This window comes from Chlorocebus sabaeus, chromosome 12 (genome assembly GCF_047675955.1).
Source record: "Chlorocebus sabaeus isolate Y175 chromosome 12, mChlSab1.0.hap1, whole genome shotgun sequence".
Taxonomy (NCBI): Eukaryota; Metazoa; Chordata; class Mammalia; order Primates; family Cercopithecidae; genus Chlorocebus; species Chlorocebus sabaeus.
In genome coordinates this window covers 71,199,557-71,219,921 of record NC_132915.1, presented here as the reverse complement: position 1 = coordinate 71,219,921, position 20,365 = coordinate 71,199,557, and the positions used below count along the sequence as shown (strand labels likewise).

Sequence of the window (20,365 nt, the reverse complement as noted above, 5' to 3'; positions counted from 1 at the left end):
CTTAATTTGGATCTGTGGGGTGAAGCAGAAGCCTAACCTTCAAATCCATGCCACACAGAGACAAAGAATTAGAGAAGCAAGTTGACATTTTTGCTCTTCTATCCACACTGCAGACTGTGTTAGAGAACTTGGCCATCCTTCTGGATGGCCTTTATTTTGCCCTCACTCTTAAAAAAAATTATCTTTAGTTCTTTTTCTGATTTCTAAAAGTACACATTCATGATAAAAAATTAAAATTACAGAACATTAGAAAGCCAAAAATTATTTGCCCAATTTGCTCATTATCCTACAATTCAGAAGTGACAACAGCTAATTTTTAGTGTATTTCCCTTCAGTCTCTTTGCTATGGACAACACACACACAAATACACATATACACTTACATAATGTTGTATTCTTTTTATTTAAAAACAATTATGGATTCATAGTGTTTTGACTTCACATATCATGAATATTCTACATGAAAAATTCTTAATACCATTTTCTGAGGTTGCAACTTAAAATGGCAGCATTATTTCTTTTCAAAAATTAGACCTATCTAACTTATAAAATAATTTTAGTTCACAAAAATTAATCTACATTTCCGATTGTTTCATTAGAGTTAAAAAAAGACCATTATTTGTAAGGTTATTGAAATACACTGTCAAATTGCAATGCAGAAAGGGTTAAATATCAATTTACTTTTACCAGAATTGTATTAGAATCCCAAGTTTTTTCATCTTTTACAGCATAAAGCCTTGTTTTCTTAAAAATTAATTCATTGGCCTTTTTTTACAATGTGAAGTTGATATTTTTTGGAAAATACTATTTGTAGTGGATTGTAGAATAATTACATAAACTGCAAGAGAAAAGTCATGCCATTTCTGGTTCGTTAGAATGGTTAGCTGAAACAGTTGTCATTTTCCTATGTCAATTGCGTAGTATGTATTTTGGTAGCTTTGGGGCTAGAAAAAAGACTAAGCTCTTCAAAATAAGTTTTTCTAGTATATTTTGATTACTGCCTTATTTTACTCTAATTTTTTCCAAAGAAAACATTTCCATTTAAACAGTCTTTATTCTAAGTAGTACCCTTTCTTGTGAAAAAAATTCACACATACTCAGAGGAACTTACCCTTCTCAAGATAAATAGACCCATTCCTTCACCCTTCCTACATGAAAAGTCAGAACAGACTTCTCTTTCTCTTAGAAATTATCTTATTTATGAACTTTAATTTCCTAGGACTAAGCTGAAAGTGGTAATAAAGTTAATTAAACAGAAGGCAAATGAATACTTAAGAATCAGCATTTATGAAACTAGTTCTAGGCAAATCTGTGATTTAGCAAAATTTATATTTGCTTTTCATTCACGTTAATAAAGACATACCCAAGGCTGGGCAATTTACAAAGGAAAGAGGTTTAATGAAGAACTTACAGTTCATGTGTCTGGGGAAGCCTTGCAATCATGGCAGAAGGCAAGGAGGAGCAAGTCACATCTTACATAGATGGCAGCGGGCAAAGAGAGAAAATGAGGAAGACACAAAAGCAGAAACCCCTGATAAAACCATCAGATGTTTTGACACTTATTCACTACCATGAGAACAGTATGGGGGAAACCACTCCCATGATTCAAGTTATCTCCTACCAGGTCCCTCTCACAACATGTGGGAATTATGGGAGTACAATTCAAGATGAGATTTGGGTAAGGACACAAAACCAAACCATATCACCTCTCAAAAATCATTTTTTGGCAGCAACCTGTGTGCCAGGTACTTTGAAGTATGCTGTTGATATGGAATGCAAAAGATATAACTTCTGCTTTCCAAGGGATCACAAATTAACAGGAGTAACAGATTTAAGTAATTATAGTAATATGAGAAATGCCTATAACAGATGTAGGTGCAAGGCTCAGTGGAGGCCTAGAAGACAAGGCAACTAGTTGATGGGATTGGTAAACAGGTAATGTCTAAACAGCATTCTAAAGATGAGTAGGCTTTGGCCAGCTTCTAGAGTGAAAGGGTGGCAACAGAATATTCTAGGCTGAAGGAGCAGCACATGTACAGGTACTGAGGCAAGGCATCACACTTTCCTTTGGAGGGCATGTGAAGCTGTTTAGCATGATGGGAGAGGGTCTCACCAGGGAGTGGCTCTGGATGAGGCTGGAGACATGCGAGGACTTCAGATTGTGAAAGGCGATGAGGCTGGAGACATGTGAGGACCTCAGATTGTGAAGGGCTCTGTAGGCTATGTTAAGAACACTAGAAATCTATTGAAAGGTTTTAAGCAGAGAATTGGCTTTCTCATACTTTTGCTTCAAAAAGGTCAATAGCTACAAAATGGTTAACAGATGGTAGCTTTGTGGGGCTGGGGTGAATGCAATGATATTGCAAAAGAAGATTTAGGGAGACAAGAACTTTTAATCACCTAAACCAGTGGTTCTCAAACTTTCCATGCATCAGAATCACCTGGATGACTTGTGAAAACACAAATAATCAGACTTAATCCCCATATTTTCTGATTTAGCAGGTATAGAATGAGGCCTAAGAATTTCTAACAAGTTCCCAGATGGCGTAAGGTGTCTCTCAGGTTTTTTACTTGAACAACTGGGTGGATCCTAGAGTCATAAAAAACAAAAGAGGGAAAGCATGAAGCAAGTGCTTTTTTTTTTTTTTCCTAAACCCAGCAATCCCCCTAACCTTTCAATGCTGTTTCCTCTAATTCTCCAAAGTTTAAATGTTACCTTTTGGCTATCTCTGCTCTAGCATCCCTTCTTTAGAAGCAGAATCTCATGATGCTGAACACTAACTCACCTTATTTGAATGTCTCTGGCTTATCCTCCCAAGGTCCAGATCTCTATTAGCTTATGACAGATCCAAATGGACTAATGTGTCATTGATTATAAGTGGGAATTTGATGCTCCTCCAGGGTGACAAATTTCTACTTTAACAGTGGTCTTCCTGAACCATGCCTCACTACAATGTGGTGTCTCAAGTGGGAGTTTTAGATACCACAACAGACAATCTAGAGGACTGGTTCCTGGATGGTAGGGATCTTCTGGCTTCCCTCAATGAACAGAGACTTGTGCTACCATTGCATAGAGGTCTATATAAATGACAAGTGCCAGTCAAAATTTCTATTCCTTGGACTCTGCTCCAGGTGTGTGGGTCACAAAAGGTGTAATTTATCTTTGCCAAGGGAAATAGCAGTGACTTTTAAAGGTATTCCAATTTAATTGTAACAGATCTCTGTTTTAAATAACTTGCTGTAATTACATGTACAGGAAGCAGGTTGGACAGTGGTCATAAAATCTTCCCTGAATCAAATTATGTACGTGTGTGTGCATGCGTTACTCCTTGGGAAAAGTTACTTTACCCCATTTCCTGTCAAGATTCTTCATATGTACAACTAGGACTATAAAATACATTACAGGGGCCGGGCATGGTGGTTCATGTCTGTAATCCCAACACTTTGGGAGGCTGAGGCAGGTGGATCACCTGAAGTCAGGAGTTCAAGACCAGCCTGACCAAGATGGTGAAACCCCTCTCTACTAAAAATACAAAAAATTATCCACCATTAGGGACAGGCACCTGTAATCCCACCCACTCAGGAGGCTGAGACAGGAGAATTGTTTGAATCTGGCAGATGGAGGTTGCAGTGAGCCGAGATCGTACCACTGCACTTCAGCCTGGGGAGACAGCAAGACTCTGTCTAAAAAATAAAATAAAATACCGTACAGGGTTTTGGATAGATTAAATGAAATAATGTATGTAAAATGTCTAGTTCAGTGTTCTGTATAATAAATATTCTCTTCTCTCCTCATTTCCCCTTGATCTCTTATCTTGCCCTTCTGGGAAGTGATCAAACTCTGGACATCTTTGGAACAAACCATTGTTCGGAATGAGTGAACTAGAGAGTAGTGGCATCATATTGACCAGGGTATACCTGTAAGCCAGTTGCAAACTTCCATTGTCTGCAAAAATTTTATTCTGCAAGTAACATCAAATGCCTGAGACTATTTTAATGCTAAGGGTTACTTCTTTTAAATCAGATTTTCTTAGGTTTCCCACTGCACTATTTCTTTCATTTCCACTCCAAACAGACAAGTTATTACATATTTGATTTTGATGTAGTATTTGCTTATTACTTGAAGAAATTCAATCCTTTCCTACAACAGGGAAAAAAAAAAAAGATTAAGGATTACCAAAAGGCTTGTTGAGAGCATGACCCTCACTTTCTCAGTTGTCAGTTCTCTTGTTCTAAATGGTATCATGGCTCCCTTAAACATCTGGTCAGTAGGCATTTGTAGGATCTCATTAGAATACTGTAATAGTTATCATTTATAGAGTACTTAATGTGTAGGAACTTTGTAAGATCTCCATTCCTACCTGTACCCATACACATTTATTCCCATATCTGCAATTATTAATCACTAGCACCTCACTTTTCATAAAATTCCTAGAAGGAGAGATGTAGAATATGCCTTCATTATTCTCTATCATGAACACTAATAAAAGCATTTGTTTTCCAACTTTGAAAAGGCATTATTTTCAAGAACCTGATGGCTGAGATTTCCCACTCTTTGTTAAATTCCCTGCATAACAAAATTACTGGATGGGAAATCTCTGTCAGGAAATTTGATTATTTCTAAATTTATTTTACTGGTGTCCCCTGATGCTCCCTCACCCCAACCCCTTGCCTGACTCTGCCAAAAGGTGTATAGCAATATCCAGTCAATATTAAAACATACGTTCAGGGGAATCTCAGGTAACTACTGTGTGTGGGGAAAATCAGTTGAAATCACACATAAGACAATTTAAGAAGTACCACTTCAAGGGTCAAAAATTTGATGTGGCAGTAGGATCAGGCTCAATTTCTGCACTTCTTAGAAAATCCCCAAAACAGCCCTTGCTTTTAATGTTGATACTTCCATAGCTTATCTTATCTAGTGATTGCCTTTAGTAATTTCACTTTTATGTGAGAGCTTAGTTCAGCACCGTCTTGTACTCACCTGTGAATCTTATGATCCTTCGAAGTAAGGGGTTCAGGTAACAGCATTCTCCGGTTAGAATTGTTTTCTCCTGAGCAATCAGGGATTCTCTTGTTGATTTTATGAAATACATGGATATTTCACCAATAAAAATCTAGGGAAGGAATGTTTAAGAAATGTCAAGTTGGAGATCTGTTTGATAAGAGAGGCCCATGACTTTAAAAACAAAACAAAACTGTTGAGGACCCACAATCCTTTTAAAAGGTGTTGGGGAGAGATGTTGAACTAGATAGTAATTTGCATTTAACACTTCAAAAGAATTAGAGAAAGTGATAATTGGTCATTTCAGGTAGAGTTTCAGCCCATAATATTAAATTCTAAGGTCACATGGAAACAAATTGAAGTAAATTGTAATAGAATTTATGACAAGGTTCATGCTGGGATTGAATTCTTTTTTATTTCTGTGTGAATTGCAATGATGAGGAATGATTCAGAAGGCCAATGTGCCCAAGGAGGCATTATATACACACATCACAAGAGGTTACAGTAAGACCTCACTTTATACCAGTAGGTTTTTGAAAACTGGAACTTTAAGTGAAATGCCATACTTTATGTTGTAAGAATTTAACTCTTCTTTATATCAATTAGTCTATGGTAAAATTAGTTTTGTTATATAGCACATTGTTTTGCTTAAACGTGCAGTTTCCAAAAATCTATCCACAATATTAAGTGAGGACTTCGCTTAACTGCATTACTTTATTATCTGCCATTATGATTATTTACATTCTGAATTCTTATTTGATCATATTTGCCTCAGATATATTTCTCCTACCCTGAACTGGTTGATGCTCCCTTCTTTATTATAGGCATCTCTCTCTTGTTAAAACTAATAAATATATGTATTACCCTTTAAATCATAACACCCTTATGTAGATTGGAAGCTCCCTAATAGTAGGGACTATATCTTAATAATTCTTTAGTATCCTTATAGCACCCAGCACAGTGTATTCCCATTTAAAACAAGGAATTGGCAGGAGACAAGTTTTCATGAACAATGACACTGCCATAACTGAAGATTGACACTCATCAAAGAAGAGTAAAATGTTAATTACCATCATCTATTAAATACCGGGTGTTAGGCACTTCAGCATAGTATTTTCATGCTCACAAGATCCCTCCTGTAGGCCTAATTATCCTTGCTTTACTGTTGAGGAGTGAAAGTTCAGCAAGTTTAGGTAATTTGCCCTCCAAAGCATATGGATGGTGCATGGGGGCACAGGAATTAGTTTACATGTCAATTGGATTCCAAAGTCCACACTTTCCACTATTCATATGCCATTTTGATTTTTCCTCATCCTAATTTTAACATTTCCCCAGAAGAATGTGACCCCATAGATGATCTTCTTTGCTGTACATAGACCTGTGATTTTAGAGAAAATTTATTAATGTTTTAATTCCCATACCTTATATTTCTCCTATCATGCTGGAATATCTGTTTAGATGGATAAAGATGATGACATAATGAAAGGCACATGGGTAACAGCAATTAAATATAAAATTTCAAAACTAGAATCATTTATAAAGTTGTTCGCCTCCCTTTATGGGTTTCAGGAACTCAGACACACACAGCCAGATAGCATCAGAAGCATCTCTAGAATGTGGCCTAGTTTTATTTCCACTACACTGTTCTACCTCAAACTTTAACAGCATATGTCTTTAGCATTTAAATCATGCTGAATTTAACCTGTTTTGTTTTCTCTGTTCTCAATATTAAGTAAATTTAAGAAATATTTAGAAATATTTTTATTAAGTTATTACCATGGACAAGTGTAGTGGTTAAGAGGGAGAACTCTGAAGTCAGGGTTTCTTGGCTTCAAAGCTGGGGTTTGTGATTTATTAGTTCTGATGACCTTGGACTAATTAACCTTTCTATGCCTCAGTTATCTGTATAAACATGATAACAGTGTCTGTCTATAGGTTTAATACATATACACACTCTTATGTGCATATGCATGAATTGGTTAGAACATCACCATAATATGTACTGTATTATATAAGAGGGTGAAGTTGTTATGAAATCAGTTACAACTGCATTAACATTTTTGTCATCATTATTACCACTATTATTACAAAGCACTTTGTAATATCACTGAGGAAGCAGATTCCAAGATGATAAAAGACTTATAAACTCCATGAGTATATAATCTACTGAGGAACACATACAAAGATCTTATAAAATCAGTTTAGGTCTTATACACGTTACAAGGACAAAGTGCTAAGAAGCCAAGGCTCCTGGGTAGAAGGGGATTTCTCTCCTCTAGGAAAGTCAGTTTTCATCCCTAATGCCAAATGGATCCCATGGGTAGGAGACTCTGCTGCTTGTTAGATATGTAAAAGATGCCATCTTTATTTACAGGAGGGCCTTTTGCTTCCTCTGCCAAGAGTACTTGATCCAGACATGTATTATGGTTCTTACCCCATGACATGGAAAATCTCAGTCCATCCTAAAGACACCGAGTTCCTCCAGTTGAGGGCCATTAACATTTGTAATTTTGCTCCTACCCCTGCCTGGAATCTGACATGTGATTGGTTCCTTCTCTTTCTTTTTAATTTTAATTTGAATTTTATTTAAAAGGAAAGAAAGTAGACTGAACATTTTCTGTGGCTTAAAAGATTCTAGCTCTTATAGGCAACAAGGCCCTTGGCATCTCTGTAGCTCAACAAGGCTTTTGGAGTTCTCCTTAATTCATGACCAACTTCCCTGGAATTGTCCTAAATCTGGATGATGTGACCTTGAAATGGACAGTGCTGGTTCAAATTGACATTAGAGAGAAAATGGGGAAGGGAGAAAAAAACAGAAAAACCACTGAAAAATAGAAAAGTCATTCAGTGTACAGGCTAAGATGATTGTAATAGTCATAAGCTGCTTTAATTATTTGGATAGAATGCTGTTTTAAAATCTTTAGTAATATTTAGTCTTAGCCATACATTTATTATGACTACATTTTGGCCAGATGTTTTTTAACTGAACAAAATGGTCCTTAGATTTTAGATCGGAAGATCTTACTTTACAGCTCTTCACACTCTAAAAGTAACAAGACTTCCTTGGGGTTCAGTTCAGCATCAGCCTCAGCAGAAATAGGGCAGATGTGTGGAATTAACACATGGTACCATAGTGTTATTGGTTGAATCAGAGAAATCCACAAGGAAGGGCCAGTGAGGTACAAGACAGAAGCAAGGCATATGTGGGTTGCAGGTGGGATAGTGGCTTGGCACTGGCACAGAGGGAGCCAAGCAAGTAAGAACTGGAGTGGAAAGTAGGCAGGAAAAATAGAATTCGGAGTCAAACAGGCAAACAATGACCCAGCATGGATCACCTTGGCAGGAGGTGCCTATGGTTGTGCAGAGTTAGAAATATTCTGTGCCTAATATCCCTTGGAATTAACCATGAATTGATGCTCTACTATATAAAAGTATTTGAATAGTTTCTGGAACTCAGCCCTCTCTCTGTTCGCATAAGACCTATCTCTGCCAAAATGAAGTGCCAAGGGCTTTGTTTGTCCCTAATATATATGATGGCACTACACTACTGTTTTTCATCTCAGTGAACAGATGGGGATAAATTCACACATGATTGGGCAAATGAAGTAGTATTTCCTTGAGGGAACTTTCCCTGCTTTTGCAGACTAGATTAGGTATTTTAATTATACATGAATCTCTTACCTTGTGTTTCTCGTTTCTAGCTCTTATCACAAATAATTACATAATATTGTTTTTCTTAGTTATGGGATGTCCTGCCTGTCTTATTCTTGGTTGCATCCTGAGCCCAGACCAGTGTAAAGTTACACAGTAATTGGTCAGTGTTGAATGAAAACAAGCATATCAAGTTAAAGAAGGTCCTTGAGAATATAGGTTTAATGAAGCAGACTTAAAAGAAGAAAAAGTAATTTCTATTACTTTTCAGACCTAATGAAAATGTGACTACCTTAGTGGGGAAGACTTTGTCAGGCCCTGTAGGAAAATTAAGAGGCTGTCCTGTCACTGCCATAGTGCACTATACAGATCTCTAGCCCGAAATCTACCCAATGAATGGGATTACTGTTTGTATGTCCCTCTCCATTTGTCTGTGATGTCTTCAAGGGCAGAACTTTTGTCCTTCCTTGTACAACGCCTAGAACAGAACCTGGTATACAGTAGGGGCAGTATCTGTTTTTGTTGTTTTCTACAGCCTAATCTTGGAAGTGAAATATTTGTTGGAATAAATATGACATTGAATCCTTAAAGGATTTACTTTTCGATAGAACACTCCAACTTTAATTGCCCTGAAGATGAACACTTGAGGAAAATTGCACTACGTGCCAGAAATCACAGAATTCTGGCTGTATTGCTTACAAATAAATAAAAATCAGAGAATAAACTGTCTTTTTTATACTAAATTTACTTATTTATTCATGTAGTGCTCAACAATTTGGGGGAGGGGAACACCCACTCTGTGCCTGGCATTGTACCAGCACTGGAGACACAGAAGTGGACACATACCTAGTAGGGAAATACAAACAAATCATAATGTAATATGACATAAGATGTGTATACATACAGGTTTCTGTCTCCAGTTCCTGAAACAGAGCTCCTAAGGCCTTTGTAATTCCCTATGTGATTGATTGGATCATCTTTTGTTCTAATGCGACAACTTGGTGAGCTCTGGGTAGCCTAAGGGTAGGGGGCTGGTTGCCAGAGGAACCAACCATGTGCTTAGAGGGTTGGAACTTTCAGCCCCACTCTCAATTCTGGGGAGAAAAAAGGGGGCTGAAGGCTGAGTCAATAACCAGTAGCCAGTGATTTAATCAATTGTGTTTACAAAATGAAGCCTCCATTAAAACGCCAAATGGACTGGGTTCAGGGAAGTTCTGCATTGATGAACATAGGGAGATACCCACAGGGTGGTGAGTCCTGAGAAAGCATGGATGCTTTGTGCCCCTTCTCACATACCTTGCTCTATCCATCTCTTCCATTTGGCTATTCATCTGTGTCCTTTGTAATATCCTTTATAATAAATGGGTAAAATATAAGCAAAGGGTTTCCCTGAGTTCTGTGAGTTGTTTTGCAAATTAATGGAACCAGTGGAGGGGGTTGTGGGAACCTCAGTTTATAGCTGGTTGGTCAGAAGTATAGGTGACAGATTATTACTTGCAACTGGCGTTAGAAATAGAGCCAGTCTTGTAAGATCAAGCCCTCAATCTATAGCATCCAACACCAGTCCCGGGTAGACAGTGTCAGAATAGAGTTGAATTAAAGGGTGCCAGTTGTAGAACTGGTTTGCATTTGAGAGAAATATATCCACATCTGGGTTAGAAGTGTTGTGTAGACTGTGTAAAAGAGTAGGAAAGACTTTTTTTTTCCCCCCTTTGGAAATGTCATGAAATCACACATGATTACAAAATAAACCAAGGAGATGGAAGAGTGACAAACACATGAGATAATAAGAAAAAAAAAGCATTGCTTGTCTCGGTGATTTCAGAAGCCCATTTCCTACTCTACAGAAAATGCAAATTCTAGAAATTCTCCATTCAGTGAGGCTTTTCAATACTTACACAAGGGGATAAAAAAACAAGATAGTGACAAAATTTACACACAACCTATCTTCATTAAAACATACGAGTGTGTACACACACAGAACTAAACAAAAGCACACCAAAGTATAACAGGCTAAAGAGAACTTATGCAACAGAGCTGGGACTCAAATTCATAAGTAAAATGTCCTAATACTCTCATGTCAAAAGTGATAAGTGGTATAAGGATTACTACTGTCAGCCAATAACAATCAAAGAGCAAATGAGATATGGAGCATAAAAGAAAAATCAGAGCAAGAGTATATACTAATCTGATCTGGCAGTGAATGAACTGCAAATGGATACCATTGTTTCACTTCTCATCCCCCAACTTACGCCAGCTATAATCCCAACTGACACATGACCTTTAGATGATAGTGACTGTACTTTAAGTAATTAAGATAACTGTTTTATCTTGATAAAGTTATCTTTTGAATATGAAAACCAAAATGTAAACCAAATAACCCTGAAACACAGTGCATCAGTTTGGCATGTTATCTATTAGGCTGTGTTCCTTCATAAATTTTATTTTTTAAAACTCAACAGATAAAATTGTAGGTATTTATTGAGTACAACTTGATGAATTAAAGGGTATGTACACTGTGATATTAATAAATCTAGCTAATTAACATATGCATGATCTTATATAGTTATCATTCTTGTGGTGCAAACACTTAATATTCACTCAGCATTTTTCAATAATATATTTTATTAATTATAGTTACAGTATTGTGTAATAGATCTCTTGAACTTATTCCTCTCATGAGATCAACTTTTGTAGATTCCACATATAAGTGAGATCATGCAGTATTTGTCTTTCTGTGCTTGGATTATTTCACTTAATGTCCTCCAGGTTTATCCATCTTGTCACAAATGACAGAATTTCCTTTTTAATGGCATATATATCACATCTTTTTAAATCCAGACACTGAGGTAGATTCCATATCTTGGCTATTGGGAATAATGCTGCAATAATATGGCAGTGCAGATATCTCTTTGATATACTTATTTCATTTCCTTTTACATAAACCCAGTAGTGGTGTATAGACTGCGACTAGATCATATGGCAATTCTATTTTTAATTTTTTGAGGAACCTCCATATGGATTCCTATAATGGCTGTACTAATTTACATTTCCACCAGCAATATGCAAGGGTTACCTTTTCTTCATATTCTCACCAATACTTATCTTTCATCTTTTGATAATAGCCATTCTAACAGGTATAAGATTATGTCTCAATGTGGTTTTAATTTGCATGTCCCTGATGATTAGGGATATTGAGCATTTTTTTCATATATTTGTTGGGGATTTGTCTTTTAATTTTTTTGTCTATTTAGGCCTTTTCTTCATTTTTAAATTGGGTTATTGTCTTGCTATTGAGTTGTTTGATTTCCTTACATTTTAGATATTAACCCTTATTAGACATATGGTTTACAAATACATTTTCCCATTCTGTAGGTTGTCTCTTCACTTTGTTGCTTGTTTTCTTCACTGTGGAGAAGCATTTTAGTTTGACGTAATCCCATTTGTCTATTTTTTGCTTTTGTTGCCTGTGCTTTTGGGTTCATATCCAGAAAATCATTGCCCAGACATATGTCATGAAGCTTTTCTTCTATGTAAGACCTCATTGTTTTAGGTATTACAATTAAGTATTTAATCCATTTTGAGTTGATTTTTATGTATGTTGTGAGATAAAGGTTTAATTTTACTCTTCTGCATATGGATAGCCAGTTTTCCTAACACAATTTTTTAATGGACTGACCTTTTCCCATTGTGTGTGCTTGACACCTTTGTTGAAAATCAGTTGGCTATAAACGTGTGGATTTGTTTCTGGGTTATGTTCTATTCCATTGGTCTTTCTTTATATGCCAGTACCATGTTATTTTGGTTACTAATAGCTTTGTAGTATATTTTGAAGTCAGGTAGTGTGATGTCTCCAGATTTGTTCTTTTTGCTCAGGATTGCTTTGGCTATTCTATGTCTTTTCTGATTGATGACTTTTAGGATTGTTTTTTCTATCCTGTGAAAAATATCATGGATAGCTGGGTGTGGTGGCTCATGGCTGTGATCCTAGCACTTTGGGAGGCTGAGATGGGAGAATTGCTTGAGGCCAGGAGTTCAAGACTAGCCTGGTCAACATAGCGAGATCCCATCACTATAAAAAAATATGTCATTGATATTTTGGTAGCAATTGAGTTGAATCTATAGATTGCTTCAGGTAGTATTAAACATTTTAACAGTGTTAATTCTTCCAATCCATGAACATAGAATATCTTTACATTCTTTTGCATCCTCTTCAATTTCCCTTATCAATATTTTATAGTTTTCATTGTAGATACTTTTCATCTCTTTGGTTAAGTTTATTCCTAACTATTTTTGTAGCTATTATAAATAGGATTATTATTTAATTTTTTCAGATAGCTTGCAGTTAATATATAGAAATGCTACTGATTTTTGTATTTTGTTTTTTATCCTGCAAATTTACTGAACTAGTTGATTCTAATAGTTTTTCAGTAGAGTCTTCAGGGTTTTCTATATATAAGATGTCATATGCAAACAAGGACAATTTAAAGTTTTTGCTTCCAATTTGAATGTCTTGTCTTTCTTTCTCTTTCCAAATTGCTGTGGCTAGGACTTTTAGTACTATGTTGAATAGAAGTGGTGAGAGCTACCCTTGTCTTACTCCTCATCTTACAGAAAAACCTTTCAACTTTTCTTCATTGAATATGAATTTAGCTGTGGGTTTACCACATATGGCCTTTATTGTATTGAGTTACATTTCTTTATACCTAATTTGTTGAGGGTTTTTTAAATCATAAAAGGATAGTGAATTTTGTAAAATCTTTTTTTGCATTTATTGAAATACTCATATAGGTTTTGTTCCTCATTCTTTTAAAGTGATATACTACATTTATTGATTTGTGTATGTTGAACCATCCTTGCCCCCCTGGGATGAATCCCACATGGTCATGGTAAATGGTCTTTTAAAATGTCTGTTAAGTTTGATTTGTTAGGTTTTTCGAGGATCTTTGTATCTATGTTCATCAGGAATGTTGACCAGTATTGTTGTTGTTGTGTCCTTCTCTGGCTTTGGTATTAGGGTAATGCTGATCTTGTAAAATGAATTTGGAAGTAGTCCCTCCCTTTCAATTTTTTTGGGAGAGAGCTGGAAAAGGTTTTATATCAGTTTTACTTTAAATGTTTTGTAGAATTCAGCAGCAAAGCTGTTGGCTCCTGGGCTTTTCTTTGCTAGGAGACTGTATATTATTGATTCAATCTCCTAATTTGTTATTAGTTTGTTTGGAATTTCTGTTTTTTCATGATTTAATCTTGGGGGTGTGTATGTATCCAGAAACTTTTCTGTTTCTTCTAGGTTATCCAATTTGTTGGTGTATCATTGTTCATAATAGTCTAATATTATCCTTTGTATTTCTGTAGTATCAGTTGTAATGTTTCCTTTCTCTGATTTTGAATCTTCTCTTTTTTCTTAAAGTTTTGGAAATTTAGTCTATCTTTTCAAAAAAGCAACTCTTCATTTTGTTCTTCTCTATTTTTTTTCTAGTCTCTATTTCTTCTTTTTATTAATTTCTGGGTTCTCTATTCTGTTCCATTGGTTTATGTGTCTGTTTTCATGGCAGCACCATGCTGTGTTGGTTACCATAGCTCTGTAGTATAATTTTAAGTCAGGTAATATGATTCCTCCAGTTTTGTTATTTTTGCTCAAGATAGCTTTGGCTATTCTGGGTCTTTTGTGATGTCATATAAATGTCAGAATTATTTCTTTTCTATTTTTTTGAAGAACAACATTGGTATTTTTATAGGAATTGCACTGAATCTGTGGATCACTTTGGGTAGTGTGGACATTTTAACAATATTCTTCTAATCCACAAATATGAAATATCTTTCCATTTTTTGTGTCCTCAATTTTTTGCATCAGTGTTTTGGAGTTTCATTGTAGACCTCTTTCACTTATTTGATTAAGTTTATTCCTATGTATTTTATTTTATTCGTAGCTATTGTAAATAGGATTATTTTCTCGATTTCTTTTTCAGATTGTTCATTGTTGGCATATAGAAATGCTACCATTTTTGGTTGGTTCATTTTGTATCTTACAATTTTATTGATTTCATTTATCAGTTCTAATGGTTTTTTTTTTTTTTTTGGTGGAGTCTTTAGGTTTTTCCAAATATAAGATCATATAGTCTGCAAGGAAGGATAATTTGACTTCCTGTCCAATTTGGATGCTATTTCTTTCTTTTGTCTGATTGATCTAGCTAGCACTTCCAGTCCTATATTGAATAATAGTGGTGAAAGTGGGATTCCTTATCATGGTCCAGATCTTAGAGGAAAGGTTTTCGGTTTTTGCCCATTCAGTACGGTATTTAGCTGTGAGTCTGTATCATATGGCTTTTATTGTGTTGAGGTATGTTCCTTCTACACTCAGTTTTATGAGGTTTTTTATTATGAAAGGATGCTGAATTTTATCAAATACTTTTTTCAGCATTAATGGAAATGATCATTTTTTTCTTCATTCTGATGATATGATGTATCACATTGATTGATTTGAATATGTTGAACAATCCTTGCATCCTTGGGATAAATCCCACTTGGCCATGATAAATGACCTTTTTAATATGTTGTTGAATTCTGTTTGCTAGTATTCTGTTGAAGATTTTTACACTCTTGTTCATTAGGGATATTGGCCTGTACTTTTCCTTTTTTTGATGTGTCTTTGTCTGGTTTTGGTATAAGGGCAATAGTGGCCTCATAGAGTAAGTTTGGAAGTATTCTTTGCTCCTCTATTTTGCAGAACAGTTTGAGTAGAATTGTTATTAGTTTGTCTTTAAATGTTTGGTAAAATTCAATAGTGAAACCATCAGGTCCTGGGTTTTTCTTTGCTGAAAAACATTTTATTATGACTTTGATCTTATTACTTGTTATTGATCTATTCAAGTTTTGGATTTCTTCATGGTTCAATCTTGGTAAGTTTTATATGTTTAGAGTTTATCCATTTTCTCTAGGTTTTGCAATTTATTGGCCTATAGCTGCTCATAGTAGTCTCTAAGCATCTTTCTAATTTCTGTGGTATCAGTTGCAATGTCTCCTTTTTCATCTCTGATTTTATTTGAGTCATTTGTTTTTGTCTGGTCTGGCTAAATGTTTGTCAATTATCTTTTGAAAAAAACCAACATTTCATTTCATCGATCTTTTGTATTGTTTTATATATTTCATTTAATTCTGCTCCAATCTTTATTATTCTCATAATTTTGGGTTTGGTTTGCCCTTGTTTTTCTGGTTCTTTCAGATGTATCATTAGATTGTTTGATGTTTTTCTACCTTTTTGCTGGTAGGGGTTTATTGCTATAAAATTCCCTCCTAGTACTGCTTTTGCTCGATTCCATACATTGTGGTATGTTGCGTTTCTATTTTCATTTGATTCATGATATTTCTTAACTTCCTTCTTATTCATTGATCCACTGGTCATTCAGGAGCATATTGTTTAATTTCCATGTGTTTGTATAGTTTCCAACATTTCTCTTACTATTGATTTCTAGTTTTATTCCATTGTGGTCAGAGAATATACTTGATATGATTTCAATTTTTTTGAATTTAAGACTTTTTAATGTCCTAAGATTACCTGTCCTTTAGAATAATCTATGTGCTAAGGAAGAGAATGTGTATTGTGTAGCCATTGGGTGAAATGTTTTGCAAATATCAAGTCCATTTGGTCTATAGTACATATTGAAATCAATGTTCCTTTATTGATTTTCTGTCTGGACTATCTGTCCAATGCTGAAAGTGGGGTGGTGAAATCTCCAGCTATTTTTGCATTGAGGTCTATCTCTCTGGTTCTAACAATTTTTTTGCTTTGCATATTTGCATGCCCCAGTGCTGGGTACATATGTATTTACTATTGTTATATTCTCTTACTGAATTAACCCCTTTATAATTATATAATGCTAAATGTAATGTCCAATATAATGTTAAATTTCTCATTCTGTTCACTTATTGTTTTCCTCATTTACTTGCATTGTTCTTCTGTATTTTCTTGAAGTTCATTGAACTTCCTTAAAAAACAGTTATTCTGAATTTCTTGTCAGAGAGTTCAAACATCTCTATTTGTTTAGGGTCAGTTAGCAGTATTTTATTTTGTCCCTTTGGTGATGTCATGTTATACTGATTGTTCTTGGGGCTGTGTATTGATATATACACATTTGTAGAAGTAGGTACTTATTCCAGTCTTTGCAAATTGGCTTTGTCTGGAAAAGCTCTTCGACAGCCCATTCAGAGAGTTTGGGCAGGCCATTGAGTTTGGTTCTGAATCCCAGGGTCACTACAGGGGTGGGGTGTGCCCAAAACCTGGGGCTGCTTAGGCCTGTCCAGATCCTGTAGACACTGAAGTAAAGCCAGTGGTAGTTCAATTCAGAGATCAAATCTGCCTCACAGGATTGAAGTCTGAGACTGCATGGTCCCACCCAGCACTGGGACTCAGTTTGTGGATACTACTCTGGAGTCAGGGGCTGTGGGTGCCTGCTAGCCTGCCTGATGCTGGATTTTACTGTGGTGGGCCCAGGGTTGGGGTCCAAGGCAAAGTCCTGTTCTCACACTCCTCTCTTTACCCCACGTGGATGGTGTCTCTCTCAGTGTTGTGATGGTTGGGGGAGGGGTGGTGCAGGTAATATAAAACTCTCCTTTCTACCATTTTCAATGCAACTTTTATTATTGTTGTGCTTCAACCAGTTACTCTGATCTCTCACCTGGTTTCCTTAGCTCTTGTGAAGGCATTAATGTTTTAGGGCATGGATAGTTGTACAAATTGATATTTCAGTTGCAGGGGGTATGATTACTGGATAGTACTATTCCACCATCTTGTTCCATCCCTCTTCTTCACAAATATTTTTAAAAACGTGGTATGCAATAAATAACTGATATAAATAAAAAAGTTTAGAGGAAGTTTTTAGATTTCAGAATATAGTCTGTGGAAAAAACTAGTCATTGAAAGATACATTATAATTTTATATTGTAAGGAAATTTCACTGCATGTTATATGTGGTTGCAATTTAAAAGGGCATTTAGAATTCCCGGAATACATATTTTAAGGTCATACATATGCTAGTTGTAGCTCTAGTACTGGGCAATATTGACGTTTTTGCTGTTTCCTGAATGCGGGCTTTGAAGTTGAAATCTCGGCTCTTTCATTTATTGATGTGTGACTTTGGGTAAGTAATGGAAACTTTTTGAGGTTCAGTTTTTGTTTTTCTAACGATTTGAATATGAACATAGTGACTATATTACATAGTTGTTGAGAGAATTAAAAAGTGAATGTAAAAGCAATAGATACCTATCCTGTTTTCTGTTTGTACTTGCTTGTCTACCCAGGCAAGAATGTGTGTTGAAACAAGAGAAATAAATCATTGTGCCTAGTCCTGGAGTAAGGAAATACCGTATAATTCTAGCTCGGCTCTGCCCTAACCAGGAGTTTAATTTTGGACTAGTTGCTTGACCTGTTTGGGTGTCAGTTTCTCATCAGTAAAATGAAGAAGTTTTAACTACAGGATCCCTAAGGCGCTTTTTTTTACTTCCAACATCTTTGCCGTTATGATAGGAGCTAAAAAGAGAGGGCTTGTTTTGTTAAGGGAAACTGAATTCACATAACTGGGCTTCAATCTCAGTTCAGTCAGTTAAGCTCTCCAAGGCAAGCATGATTTCTTGAATTGCTTCTTCCTTCAGCCATAATTTCCTTCTACAATCCCATGGGCCTTTACCCTCACACCAGGTAACCTTCCCTGAAAGCAAAGTAGACACAGCCCACCCCAGAGTCATGACATTTCCTGATATCTCTGTCACTTTGGGTTCTTAAATGACAGCAGAGGCTGGTGATCAAATTTTGCCCACACCCTGGATATTCTAACACTCTGAGGAAGAGGAGAGAGTTCTTTATATACTCCCCAATATTAGTCTCTAAGTAGTTTCAGGGCTCTCAGTCTTACGGATTTTTAGAGACTTCTAATATTCTCCCTGAGAGGTTTCAATAGTAATAAGCATCTCCAAGAAGGCAGAAATGGTTTTTGTTTTACATTTTGTTTAAAAGTCACCCAGGAGATTTTCAACCTATAGACCCTGCTGCTAGTCCTAACTGCCAATGTCTCCATGCTCTGCTTTAATCTTTCCTGATGAGTGCTGTCACATTGATAACCCCAGATCTGCAGAGAGCTTCCTGTCCCCTTACTTGCTGAGCTTTGGCTAGTTCAAGAGCTCTTGACTTCTGCTTTATTACACATTGATGCAATTCAGCTCTAGACACTTCCTATGCGTTTCAAAGCTCAAGGCTTAAATGGAACTGAGGCTGTTTGGATGATTCTGAAAATAGTTCAGTAAATGGGATAATAAATGTTCTTGTAAACTGAAGCCTCTCTACTGGTCTTACTCCACAGGCCACATCCACCCATTCAGAAGGTGTCTTTAGTTGACACTTGATATAAAATACAGCACCAAGGCGGTCTCATATATTTCCAAAGCACAGTGTTCTCTTATATCTCTTTTTTTCTGAACAGTGAATACAAGGGAAATGGGAATTTAAAATGAGTTAGCTAAAATACTGCTTTCAGTAAAAAGTAAAATACACTGAAAATCACATATTTTTAGGCAAACAATATTCTTTCCAAGAAACAAATTGTCAAGTTGCTTAACATAATCATCTAGTCGTCAATTATTAGGAGGCGTATATTGAAGATGGAAAGCATATCTCTTGGAATGATGTCGGGGGAAAACAATCTCTAAAGGAGATTTGCAGCAGTCATCTGCATATGGAGAGAAAATGGATTTAAGTTTTTAAAAAAATCCACAATAATTAATGGGCATATCTAGAAATCTTTTCTAGAAAAAATGTAAATTATAAACACTGAATATATTAGCAACAAAGAAAATGGAGTCATGGTGAAATTTTTTTTTTTTTTTTTAAAAAAGGAAGTCATGTGATAATGTACAAAAGGGAAAAAGATGTGAATTATAAAATGTTATAAAGAGTTTCAACAGATGAGGTTGTTCAGAGCCTGGAAAAGGCAAATTATGAGGAAGTACAAGACCCTACAATGTCTCTTTTGCTTCGGCAGCTGCACCCCTCGTCAGCCAGCCAACAGGCTTGCATTATTGAGAGCCCACTTTGTGATCTGCACTGTGCTCTGGGTTTTTACATTTGCTGGAAGAGCTTACAGCCCAGAAACCCCCAAATGAAGATTCACAATTTCCTCCAAATTGTGCCTTTCTATCAAGTTGTGTTTGTCTCTTCCTTTCCTAGGAAATTCTAGATGAGTCTTGTAATGCATGCGTGCACACTTGCATACAAAATGTGAGCTATTTCAATCCTCGGGCTGGAAGTCAAATGTTCTGCTGCTTCAATACTAAATACTCCCCTGTCACTTCGTTGTGAGGCCAAGAAAAAAGGTTTAATAGCCATTTTTTTCATGCCTTGTGCTGCTGGGGCTGAGATAAAATGAGGGTAAATCAGATTCTCTGCTGAGTAAATCCTCTTATCCAAACAGGCTCTCTTCCTTTGACTCTGAGTGTATGAGTTTATTCAGAAGGCCCGAGGCAGTAGTTAGCTAGGGTTTCCAGGTGGTCAGAACATACCCTGCAGATTTCTTTCAAGCATAGGTTGTCACTTTGGGCTAAACGGGGACACAGTAAATCCCCCATGCTCTCTAACCTTTCCTGAAGATCTGGGACAGCAGTGGCCTTGGCCTTTTGCAGTTAATCCCATGTGGCCATGTCTCAATATGATGCTGATCTTTTC

At 36.1% G+C, this 20,365-nt stretch overlaps 1 protein-coding gene across 2 annotated transcripts in view; it reads right to left on the bottom strand.

Moving 5' to 3' along the window:
• Nucleotides 1-20,365, bottom strand: part of PLPPR1 (phospholipid phosphatase related 1) — a 286,729-nt gene that overhangs the window by 26,957 nt on the left and 239,407 nt on the right. For both annotated transcript variants that reach the window (XM_007968568.3, XM_037982884.2), the window contains exon 4: nucleotides 4,984-5,116. In XM_007968568.3, the coding sequence (XP_007966759.3) occupies nucleotides 4,984-5,116 (133 nt within the window). The remainder of the gene's footprint in view (nucleotides 1-4,983; nucleotides 5,117-20,365) is intronic.